The sequence below is a fragment of the Gorilla gorilla genome, chromosome 9, assembly GCF_029281585.2.
Source record: "Gorilla gorilla gorilla isolate KB3781 chromosome 9, NHGRI_mGorGor1-v2.1_pri, whole genome shotgun sequence".
NCBI classification, from domain to species: Eukaryota; Metazoa; Chordata; class Mammalia; order Primates; family Hominidae; genus Gorilla; species Gorilla gorilla.
The window spans coordinates 20,907,934-20,920,348 of record NC_073233.2 but is presented as its reverse complement, the minus strand read 5'-3'; the positions used below and the strand labels follow the sequence as shown (position 1 = coordinate 20,920,348).

General features: G+C 38.4%; 1 protein-coding gene across 4 annotated transcripts in view; it reads left to right on the top strand.

Moving 5' to 3' along the window:
- The window catches only part of PSMA1 (proteasome 20S subunit alpha 1), a 133,083-nt gene extending 122,997 nt beyond the window's left edge, over nucleotides 1-10,086 (top strand). For all 4 annotated transcript variants that reach the window (XM_019036944.4, XM_063710992.1, XM_004050737.5 and 1 more), the window contains 6 exons: nucleotides 461-549; nucleotides 1,065-1,135; nucleotides 1,253-1,382; nucleotides 4,014-4,093; nucleotides 7,199-7,309; nucleotides 9,714-10,086. In XM_019036944.4, coding sequence (XP_018892489.2) covers nucleotides 461-549; nucleotides 1,065-1,135; nucleotides 1,253-1,382; nucleotides 4,014-4,093; nucleotides 7,199-7,309; nucleotides 9,714-9,770 — 538 coding nt within the window. In that variant the 3' untranslated portion in view covers nucleotides 9,771-10,086. The remainder of the gene's footprint in view (nucleotides 1-460; nucleotides 550-1,064; nucleotides 1,136-1,252; nucleotides 1,383-4,013; nucleotides 4,094-7,198; nucleotides 7,310-9,713) is intronic.
- The last annotated feature ends 2,329 nt before the right edge of the window (nucleotides 10,087-12,415 follow it).

Below are 12,415 nucleotides of genomic sequence, written 5' to 3'. Positions count from 1 at the left end.
AGAAACACGTAAAGATCCCCTCTGCTGTGGTTTCCATTTCTTATAGTTGCTCTTTTGGAGAAATGTTAGTCTGCTTTCAAGAAAAAAGGACAGAGTAGATAATCTTTTTGCTGGTTCGAGATCTAGAATTAAGACAAGCTTGCTGACAGTGGGAAGGATAACAGAAGAGAGGTTGCTGTTTTTCTTTTGTTCAGCCTGCTCTTCTCTGTTCCATAAGTGCTCTGATACAAAGATTTTCTAGAGCTAAAAAATGTTTCAGTCTTTTTTAAAAACCTTATGTGGCTCCAGAGTTTAGCACAAAAACGCACCCTTGCAGGCATGTCTTTGTTACCTTCTGTTTTTCTTATATGGATGTTATCCATGTAAACGCTTGGAAGAATTCGAAGTGAAATCAAACAATTTAGATTGGAATAGTTGTCTATAATTTGAAATTACTAAACTTTTTTTGTTTCTTTTTTAGTAATTTTATGCGTCAGGAGTGTTTGGATTCCAGATTTGTATTCGATAGACCACTGCCTGTGTCTCGTCTTGTATCTCTAATTGGAAGCAGTATCCTTTTTATGTTAGCATTTATGGATATGAACTTTGAAGGGTTTTGATACTTGTGTTAATTATTAGGAATATAATAATAATATGACATAGGTAAGATTGTGAAAACTTTAAAACAACAAATTGGATTGCTCTTTCATTAGTCTTTATAAGCAATTTATATTTGCTAGATGTAAATAAGCCCAACTTCAGGAAAATCATCTAAGCATCTTTTTAGAGGGGATTTAAAGTTTCTTAATGGTTCTAGATGTCCCAAGAAATCCTAGACCCCTTGTATCCAAAACAAATCAGGTTTTAGATGGGAAGAAATTATTTTGCTGGCACTCTTTCTTAGGTTCGGTAGAAAGTCAAACATTTTATATTAGGCCAAAGAAATAGTGTCCTATTGCATTATTTCTCTGGTGGATTATGCAACAATTAAAGAATAAGCCAGAGACCTTTGTTAATAATGTATAATTTGAAAATAAAGGCAGTACTTCATTCCTTGTTAAAACAAGCTCTTTAACCAGTCTAAGAGACCCAGATACCAACACAACGATATGGCCGGAGACCATATGGTGTTGGTCTGCTTATTGCTGGTTATGATGTAAGTTCATTGAATATTGTTATATGTTAATGATTTTTTTTAATTAACTAGAAATTTTTATAATTTTTAGTTCAACCAAAGTAAATAATTATGTGGTGTATTTATTTCTATTTGTAGGATATGGGCCCTCACATTTTCCAAACCTGTCCATCTGCTAACTATTTTGACTGCAGAGCCATGTCCATTGGAGCCCGTTCCCAATCAGCTCGTACTTACTTGGAGAGACATATGTCTGAATTTATGGAGTGTAAGTAACAGCCTTGCTTTTTTTTTTTTTTTTTTTTTTTTTTTTTTTTTTTTTTTTTGCCTTTTCCAGTCTATATAGTAAATAAACATAGTATCCTAAATGCATAAAACTGTAAGTCTTATAGAAAGAATTTTTTAAAAAAATTTACGCCCATGAAGAGTTTATTGTTTCTGTCACATATACTAATCTTAACTTCTGGTTACCACAGTAGTTTCAAGCACGAGTAGAACTTTTTCAAAATATAAATGTGTTCCCAACCTTGAAAATTCTTGATTCATTTGGTCAGAAGTGTGCCCTGTGGAGTGGAGAGTGGACTACCACTGTACTACCTGCCAGTTGTAAGCTCTGTTCACTTTTAGTTTTCTGTGAGTCTTTTGTTATTTTAAGCCACACAGACATTTCTGCATTAGTAGTCCATAAACAAGAAATAAAAAGGCAGTGTAGTTGAGGGAGAAGAAGGTAAAAGAGGTAAGATGTTATGACAGGACAGGTTTTCAAGTGCTTTGCTTTGCATTGGAAGGAGGGTATCGGGTTTTACATTTCTCTTTGTCATCTTATCTGTTTTCTGGTGACAAAGCATTCTTTGGAGGAAATATTTGGGGTTTAGTGAATGCAGAGAAAAATAGTTTAATTGACATTACTCAAAGCAAACTTGTAGGATGACAATAGGTTTAACTTTGGGAAAAGATGATTCCTTGGACAAATAAGCTTGGTAAATGCTGCCTTAAAGTTTAACATTTTAAACTATGGTAAATGGATTGGGGTCCCCAAGGTTACCCCTAAATTTGGAGATATGCTAGGACTTAAAGCACGCAGCATATAGTTGTACTCCCAGGTAAGACTTTTAACAATAAAATAACAATACATAGGTGGATCATTAAGGAAAAATACAGTCCAGAGGAATCTATGTGCAGGCTTCCTTATGCTCTTTCCTTCCCATAAGGAGTCACAGAGTACACTTGCAGCAATATGTATGTGATGTTTCTGCCCAGGGAAGCTCATTAGAAACTCAGTGTCCAAAGTTTGGTTCAGAACTGCTCATATCAGCACCCTCTGCTTAGCACATTTCAGTCTGGATAGGAAATTCCTAAAGATTGCAATAAATCTATAGATAATTTTGGGGAGTACTGCTACTTTGATGATACAAAGCATCTGATCCATGAACATGGAATATCTTCATTTATTTAGGTATTTAATTCTTTTTTTTTTTTCCTGAGACGGTTTCACTGTTTTTGCCCAGGCTGGAGTGCAATGGCGCGATCTCGGCTCATTGCAACCTCTGCCTCTCAGGTTCAAGCAATTCTCCTGCCTCAGCCTCCTGAGTAGCTGGGATTGCAGGCATGTGCCACCACGCCTGGCTAATTTTGTATTTTTAGTAGAGACGGGGTTTCTCCATGTTGGTCAGGCTGGTCTCAAACTCCCGACCTCAGGCGATCCGCCCAACTGGGCCTCCCAAAGTGCTGGGATTGCAGGTGTGAGCCACCACACCCAGCCAGGTATTTAATTCTTTCACTGATGTTTTGTAGTTTTCAGTGTACAAATCATATTTGTCTTAAAGTATTTTATTATTTTTGGTGCTGTTGTGAACAGAATTGTTTTCTTAATTTCATTGCATATTATTCATTGCAACTATATAGAAATACAGTTGATTTTTATATATCAATCTTATATCCTGCAATCTTGCTGAACTTGTTTATTAGTTCTAGTCATTTTTTTATAGATTGCTAAGATCATGTCGTCTGGGAATAGAGATAGTTTTACTTTCTCCTTTCTAATTGCCGTGGCTGGAACCTCTGGTACAATGATGAATAGAAGTTGCATGAACAAACCTTCTTTTTTTTGTTCCTCAACTTAAGGGAAAAGGTTTTAGTCATTCACTGCTAAGAATGATGTTACCTGTCAGCTTTTTGTAGATGCCCTCTATCAGACTGAAGAGGTTCCTTTCAATTACTAGTTTGTTTTGTGTTTTTATTATGCAAACATTTTAGGTTTTATCACGTGCTTTTTCTGCATCTCTTGAGGTGGTTATGCAGGTTTTCTCCCTTCCTTCAGTGTAACTGAAAGTTACACTGACTTTCAGTTGTTAAACTAACTTATTCTTGGGATAAATCTCGCTTGTATATGGTATATAATTTTTTTAATGTGTTGCCAGGTTCCGTTTGTAGTTTTTGTTGAGGGTTTTGTTTTGTTTTGTTTTTGCATCTATATTGGGTCTGTAGTTTTATTTTCTTGTGATGTCCTTATCCTTGTTATCAGTAATACTGGCCACATAGAATAAGTTGGAGATTCCTTTTTACAATGAGCAAATATAAGGACTAGGATTCTACAGAACACATTCTACAAAACTTGGGAGTTGTATAATTTATAGTCGGGATTTTGATTTGACCTAGCAAAAGAGAAGATCAAAATTGTAACAAAAATCATGAGTCCTCTCATTAAATAAAATAAGAATCAGCAATGTCATAGAATGCTATTAAAAGATTATATGACTAGCATTAAACTTGGCTGTTTTTACTGTGATAAATTTAGTGTGTAACTAAAAACCACAATTTGAGACTGTAGATTTGATAAATAACAGAAGCCTAGCATAACAATGAAATTAAGAAATAATTGTTAATTTATTACATATAGGTAATTTAAATGAACTAGTTAAACATGGCCTGCGTGCCTTAAGAGAGACGCTTCCTGCAGAACAGGACCTGACTACAAAGGTAAGTATTGTCTTTTCCAATTGTAGATATTAACATTACAGTTTAAACCTTTATTGCATAAATGTAATGGAGTATATATACAACATTCTTTAATTTGGGATATGATTGTCTTGGCAGATTCTTTCCCTTTAAGCTATTTGCTAAGTAATCCAATTTTATTTTTTAAACATTTCTTTTTGGTACAAAGCAGTAAAACCAGTAAATCTCATGCAAAATGTCCTTCATTATTTTCAGCAGATTGGCATATCTTGGTATTATTTAGTTAACAAAAATATATATATATTGAGCACATACCATGTGCAGGCACTTTCTAAGCATTGAAAATACAGTAAACACAACAAATAACTTTTTCTTCATGGAACGTACATCCTAGTAGGCAAAGATAGACAGTATACACATAAGTACATTATTTAGTATATTAGAAGAAGATAAATGCTATGTAAAAAATAAAAAAGCGTTAAAAGGAGAAAGAATGACCAATTGGATGTAGGTAGGTGTAATTTAAAATAGGTGGTCGAGGATATTCTCACCAAGAAAATGAAATTTGAGGAAAAGATATAAAAGAGGTAAGTGAGTATGAGCTACGCAGATCTAGAGCAAAATTATTCTAGGAAATACAAATGCAAAGGCCCTAGTATTTAAGGCAAGGAGGCCAGTAGTGTTGAGGTCAATCATCAAGAGGAAGAGGAAAAGGGAAGAAATCAGAGAGCTAATGGGGGTCCCATAAGCCATTGTGGTTACTCTGCATTTTACTCTGGGTGGGCTGTTAAGAGTTTGAGCAGAGGAATACCATGATTTGGTTTAGGTTTTAAAACAGTCACTCTGGTTGGCATTTTAACAACAGATTGAGGCTGGGCGCGGTGGCTCACGCCTGTAATCCCAGCACTTTGGGAGGCCAAGGCGGGTGGATCACGAGGTCAGGAGATCAAGACCATCCTGGCTAACACGGTGAAACCCCATCTCTACTAAAAATACAAAAAATTAGCCGGGCTTGGTGGCAGGCGCCTGTAGTCCCAGCTACTCGGGAGGCTGAGGCAGGAGAATGGCGTGAACCTGGGAAGTGGAACTTGCAGTGAGCTGAGATTGCTCCACTGCACTCCAGCCTGTCCAGCCTGGGCGACAGAGCGAGACTCCGTCTCAAAAAAAAAAAAAAAAAAAACAACCAGTTTGTGGGCCAGGCGCGGTGGCTCACGCCTGTAATCCCAACACTTTGGGAGGCTGAGGTGAGTGGATCACTTGAGATCAGGAGTTCGAGACCAGCCTGGCCAACATGATGAAACCCTGTCTCTATTAAAAATACAAAAATCAGCCGGGCGTGGCGGTGCATGCACTCCAGCCTGGGTGACAAAGCAAAACTCCATCTCAAAAAAAAAAAAAAAACAGATTGTAGGGGTAGATAGATAGTGGGGCTATGGGTAGAAATAATTTTAAGGCTATTCAGGTAATTATGTGAGAGATGATAGTGATTGCAGCAGAGTGACAGAGTTAAAGATGAAGAGTAGTGGTTCAGTTTTGGATATCTTTTGAAATTACAGCCAAAAAAGTTTGCTAATAGATTTGTTATAGGGTGTGAGGGGGGAATGTCTCCAAGGTTTTGGGCCTAATTAATTGGAATGAAAGATTTATGATTTACTGAGGTGAAGAAGATAGTGGGAGGAACAGGTTTTAGAGTAGGCGTTGGGGAGGAAGGTCAGGCAGTCACTTGTGGACATGTAAAATTTGAAATGCCTTTTTGTCTAATTGACGGTACAGAGTAAGCAGTTATAAGCAACACGTGGAGTTCCATGGAGAGTGGTCCAACCTACATTTCAAATTTTTGAAGTCTTTATATAGAAATGGCATTTAGAGTCTGGACTGGAAGAGATTGCTAAAGGAATTGAATAGTTAGACAAGCATTGTGAGGACTGGACCAAGAACACTAACCTTTAGCAACTGGGAGATGAGTAGGTGTTGGCAAAAAAGACTGAGAGAGGTGGTCAAAGAAGTAGGAGGAAAACTTGGAAAATGAGGCATCTTTGGAGGCAAACGAATAAACTTTCAAGGAGGAGGGGCAATGAAGTTGTCACTGAGGACCTGACAAGACAGCCTTAGTGGAGTAATAAGGCAAAAACCTGATAGTGGAATCAGGAGAGAATGGGAGACGAGGAATTGGAGATAGCTTTTTGGAGGATATTTCTGTTGACGGTCACTCTGTCACTCTGCTCCAATCACTATCATCTCTCACATGAATTACCTGAATAGCCTTAAAACTGTTTCTACCCATAGCCCCACTATCTATTTACCCCTACAATCTGGTTTTTTTTTTTTTTTGAGATGGAGTGGTGACTGGAAGAGGAGAGAAATAAATTGTTTTGGTTTTTAAGTTGGAAGAAATTACATCACATTTGCTGCATGATTGTGAGAGTAATCCAAGTAAATTTAGGGAAGCATTTATGAGGAAAAATAATGAGAAAATTGTTAGAACAATGTCCTTTAATAGTACATAGGTGGAAGGGTTGGCCTTAGGAAGTTTTAATGGGAAAGGAGAGAATCTAGGGACATAGGTACAGGAAAGAGTGGATACAGTGGGAACTTGTGAAAGTTCTCTTCTAATTGCTTCTGTTTTCACAGTAATATAGGAACAAGGTTTTCAGCTTCAAAGAGCTTGGAGAATGTTAGAAGTATCTAAAAGAAGGGGAGCATGAATGATGTAGAAATGGGTATAGTGGGATCCAGGAACCACTAAGGCCTACTTGAAGTTAATGATCATTAATAAAGTGAGATTAGTCAGTTTTATAAAGCCATTTTGTTATGGTGATTGGATAATTATTGTTTAATATCAATGTGAAGACTTTATAGCCTGCATTATCTTTTTAAAAAAATGTTTCTAGATAACATAGATCTTTGGAGTTACTCATGATAATCAAAAGTTAGTATTAATATTAAATCTGCAAATGACAAGGGTCCGCTAGTTTCCTTCTTTTTTCTCCTACACATAAGTGGTTTTTAAGGTTTTATTCAAATGCTATATAAATTCTTATTCTGCTTTTTTCACCCAATATTTTATCGTATGTATTTTTTCATCCAAATTCTCTTATTTTACTTTTACCATATGTTACCCTTCAGAATGTTTCCATTGGAATTGTTGGTAAAGACTTGGAGTTTACAATCTATGATGATGATGATGTGTCTCCATTCCTGGAAGGTCTTGAAGAAAGACCACAGAGAAAGGCACAGGTATATAATCATAACACAAGAGGCTTTAGTTCTGTTGTAAGCTGCTGTTCTTACCACAACTGTGTCTGTAAATTTTCCATTTTGTCTTAAATATTGAAATGGGCCCATAATTCAAATGGCAACAGGAAAATTAAGAACTGAGTAAAGTTAAATATTGAAAGGGCAGTGATCGCCATAAACACAAAAAGGGGGCTGGGTGCGGTGGCTCATGCCTGTAATCCCAGCACTTTGGGAGGCCGAGGCGGGTGAATCACGAGGTCAAGAGATGGAGACCATCCTGGCCAACATGGTGAAACCCCATCTCTACTAAAAATACAAAAATTAGCTGGGCGTCATGGCATACACCTGTAGTCCCAGCTACTCAGGAGGTGAGGCAGGAGAATCGCTTGAACCCAGGAGGCGGAGGTTGCAGTGAGCTGAGATCCTACCACTGCCCTCCAGCCTGGGCGACAGAGTGAGACTCTGTCTCAAAAAAAAAAACAAACACAAAAAGGGAGAAGTGTTGATTATTTGGTTATCTATTGCTAGGTAATAAGCTACCCCAAAACTTAGGGGCTAGAACAACAAACACTACTTCTCACAGTTTTGTGGCTGACTGGAGCTCAGCTACATGGTTCTTTGCTGGTCTCACCTGGGATCTCTCAAACATTGCAGTCATTTGTGGGGTGCACTGGAACACCCAAGATAACTTCAGTCACATGTCTTCTTTACTCACACCTTTTAGGTGTCTTAGAGGAGCATCTAGAAGGCAGAGACCTCTGCTAGGATGACTGAGCCTCTGTCCACGTAGTTTCAGGGCCGCTTCTTCAGCAGGGTCTCTCTAGCATATTGGCAACTCAGGGCTTGCAAAAGTCAGAAGTGAAAGCCGCCAGGCATTCTTAAGGCTGAGATGCAGGACTGGCACAACATCACTTGTACACATTCTGTTGGTTAAAGTGAGTCACTGGCCTGGCCCAGATTCTGTTTGAGCAGAGACTGGGAGAAATGCTCATTGGGGGCCAGCTTTGGACACTAAGATGGCTCTTCATAAAGAGAAAAGCATCAAGAAGTGAATCTCAGGTGAAATATGGGTCTTTTTGCTAGATGTTTAGAATATACATTTGCTATTTATAGATGCTTATTTGATAGCAGTGTAATTGAAAGTAAAAAAGAATCTAGTATGGAAATTTCTACAGCATGAGTTTTTTGAACTTGGAAAGGATATTGTTGGTACTATTTGGGGGATCAAGATTTGCAATATTTAAACTGTTTTTGGTAAAAACTAGCACTGTTGGGAAGAATGCTGTGGAATACCACAAACTAGTTTGGCAAAGGGGAAAAGAATGTCTAAAAAGTGCTGATTGTATTTTAGACATAGTAGTGATAATACAAGGAAAGCTTTTACTCCTGAGCAATGCAAAGTATGATAAAATGGTGGAATTGTTCAATGATATTTAGGTTTTCAGAAATGTGAAATTATATATACAGTTATCCTCGAACAGTGTGGGGTTTAGTGGTGCCAAACCCCAGCACGGTTGAAAATCCACATATAACTTTTGACTCCTAAAAATCTTCTGATAGCCTGCTGTTGACTGGAAGCCTTACTGATAACATAAACTGGCAATTAACACATAAATAGACTAGTTTCTTTTTTGTTGTTTTTTGAGACAAGGTCTTGCCCTCTTGTCCAGGCTGGCATGCAGTGGTGCCATCATAGCTCACTGCAAGGTCGAACTCCTGGGCTCAAGCGATTCTCCTACCTTCCCCCGTGCCACCAAGTAGCTGAAACTACAGGTGTGTGCCACCATGCCCAGCACATTTTTTTTCTTTTTAGTAGAGATGGGATCTCACTGTGTTGCCCAGGCCAGTTTCAAACTCCTGGGCTTAAGCAATCCTCCTGCCTCAGCCTCCCAGAGTGTTGGGATTACAGGTGTGAACCGCTGCACCCGACCAAATAGACTAGTTTCTACATATATTTTATGCATTCGGCATACCTAACTTTTTCTTACTCTTTTTTTTTATATTTCTAGGCTACACAGTTGGTCTGCTAGTTTATATTTATTGGAAAACAAACAAACAAAAAAAGCTTCACCCTAAACAATGTTAGAGTAAAAGCAAACAAAAAAGAAAAAGAAAAAGAAAAAAAATCTGCGTATAAGTGGACCCTCACTGTTTAAACCTTTGTTGTTCGAGCCAACTGTATTTTTTTTTAAATAAAAAATCTTTATTCCCTCAAATCATGAGCACTCAAGGAGAAAAAAAATACTGCTCAGAAATGTTAACAGGACAGTGAACTAAAACTGAGTATTCAGAATATCTCTTTACCCCTTTTTCTCAATTTTTTATAATGTAATATTTGTGATTAGATGTGTATATTGATCAAGTGTTCATTTTACGTATTTTCTTTTTTTCTTTCCCTGTTAAGCCTGCTCAACCTGCTGATGAACCTGCAGAAAAGGCTGATGAACCAATGGAACATTAAGTGATAAGCCAGTCTATATATGTATTATCAAATATGTAAGAATACAGGCACCACATACTGATGACAATAATCCATACTTTGAACCAAAAGTTGCAGAGTGGTGGAATGCTATGTTTTAGGAATCAGTCCAGATGTGAGTTTTTTCCAAGCAACCTCACTGAAACCTATATAATGGAATACATTTTTCTTTGAAAGGGTCTGTATAATCATTTTCTAGAAAGTATGGGTATCTATACTAATGTTTTTATATGAAGAACATAGGTGTCTTTGTGGTTTTAAAGACAACTGTGAAATAAAATTGTTTCACCGCCTGGTATATTGGGTTTTTGTTTTTTTAAGTAGCTTCAACTCTATATAGTAGTCTGGGATTACAACTGGTCATTTGCCTAATTAAATTGCCTTATTTTTAGTGATGGAGAAAAATAATACCTCTTATCTGTCATAGCCTTATAACAGTTCTCCAGTGTATGAACTGGCTGCATGAGAGTCCATGGAGATTTGGTTTAGAATACACATTTCAGGGTTCAACTGTGGTGATTTTAATTAAAACTTAAGAAACCACCACTTCCTGATATAAGCATCAGTTATCATATGAATGGTTTTCTTTCCAACCAGCAAATGGCAGTAGTTGTAGCTCTGGTCTTTGAAGGGAACTTCTGTAAAAACAACACATGGGAAATTGTAATCCCAAACCTTTTATCCTCTCCAGCCCCACTCCAGCATGATCTTTAGGCTGCCTTCTGTTATTCCCATGAGTGGTATACTCAGGTATTGCAGAACCATTTTTATCTTAGACCATGTAAAATGAAATTAGAGGAAATCTGATTTAAAAAAAAAAACCATAATCCTGGCTGGGCACGGTGGCTCATGCCTGTAATCCCAGCACTTTGGGAGGCCGAGGTGGGCGGATCACTTGAGGTCGGGAGTTCCAGACCAGCCTGACCAACATGGAGAAACCTCTTCTCTACTAAAAATACAAAACAATTAGCTAGGTGTGGTGGCACATGCATGTAATCCTAGCTACTCAGGAGGCTGGGGCAGGAGAATCGCTTGAACCCAGGAGGCAGAGGTTGCAGTGAGCCAAGATCGTGCCATTGCACTCTAGCCTGGGCAACAAGAGTGAAACTCCATCTCAAAAAAATTTTTAATTTAATTTAATTTTAAAAAACCCATAATCCAGCCAGGCGCGGTGGCTCACGCTTGTAATCCCAGCACTTTGGGAGGCCGAGGCGGGCGGATCACGAGATCAGGAGATCGAGACCACGGTGAAACCCCGTCTCTACTGAAAATACAAAAAATTAGCCGGGCATGGTGGAGGGTGCCTGTAGTCCCAGCTACTCGGAGAGGCTGAGGCAGGAGAATGGCGTGAACGCGGGAGGCGGAGCTTGCAGTGAGCCAAAATCGCGCCACTGCACTCCAGCCTGGAGCGAGACTCTGTCTCAAAAAAAAAAAAAAAAAAAAAAAAGACAAAAACCATAATCCAAAATTTGGCTGCTGACATCTAGAGGAGTTATTTTATTTTCTGAGATAATACATCTTTCTGAAGAAAAATTCATTTATAGATAGTAACTCATTTTAGACCTAATTCTAATTAGCTGCTATTGGCTTTGGGCAAGTTACTTAGCTGTTTTTTAAGGAAACCCTTTGGAGAATTATAGTGAGGGTTAAAAGGGAGAATTTATGTGATAACACCTTTTAAACTCTAAAATTCATAGTTTATTTTTCCCCCCAACTTTCCCAAATCTTCAAAAGCCTTAGTAGGTTTAAATCTCCCTGATTTCTTAGAGAATGGTGAAAGTAGCTCTGGGAGCCTTATTAAGGGAAAGATGTCTAAGTACTGGAATGTGAGAGATGTCAGTTTCTCCAGCAGTAGCCTCAGGAATCTACTATGTAAGCTTGGGAGTTAGACGCAAGTACCATGTGGCTATTTGACCTACAGTGGAGTTGCATCAAGCACATGTAACTTTCCACACACATACACACACACACACACACACAAAATAGTGAACTCAGGAACTCCCACCTGCCTCTACACTCAATGGGTATTTAGTCTGGGGAGGGAGCATAAGTGGGAAATATAATAATCTGCCCTTTGCTTAGGCAGATCTCTCTTCCACATGCATTCCATTGGGTGAGCCTCTGTCTTTGCTGAATGATTCTGCTGTTTAAAGATATTGTGGCTCATACCTGTAATCCCAGCACTTTGGGAGGCCGAGGCGGGTGGATCACCTGAGGTCAGGAGTTCGAGACCAGCCTGGGCAACATGGCAAAACCCCGTCTCTACTAAAAATACAAAAATTAAATGGGCATGGTAGCATGCGCCTGTAGTCCCAGCTACTCGGGAGGCTGAGGCAGGAGAATCGCTTGAACCTGGGAGGCAGAGGTTGGAGTGAGCCGAGATCATGCCACTGCACTCCAGCCTGGCCAGGTGACAGAGCGAGACTCTGTCTCAAAAAATAAAAGCAAAGATACTGTATGTTTATCATTGTGGAACATGCACCTGTTCCACAAATGCAAACCACTAGTTGGCTTGTATTCTGCTAAAAAAATAAATATTCTGTATTATACTTTGGGAGCAATTTAAGTAATTTTTTCAATGTGATTTTTAGTCTTATATACTGACTTTAGAACTTAAAGTCCTCCCC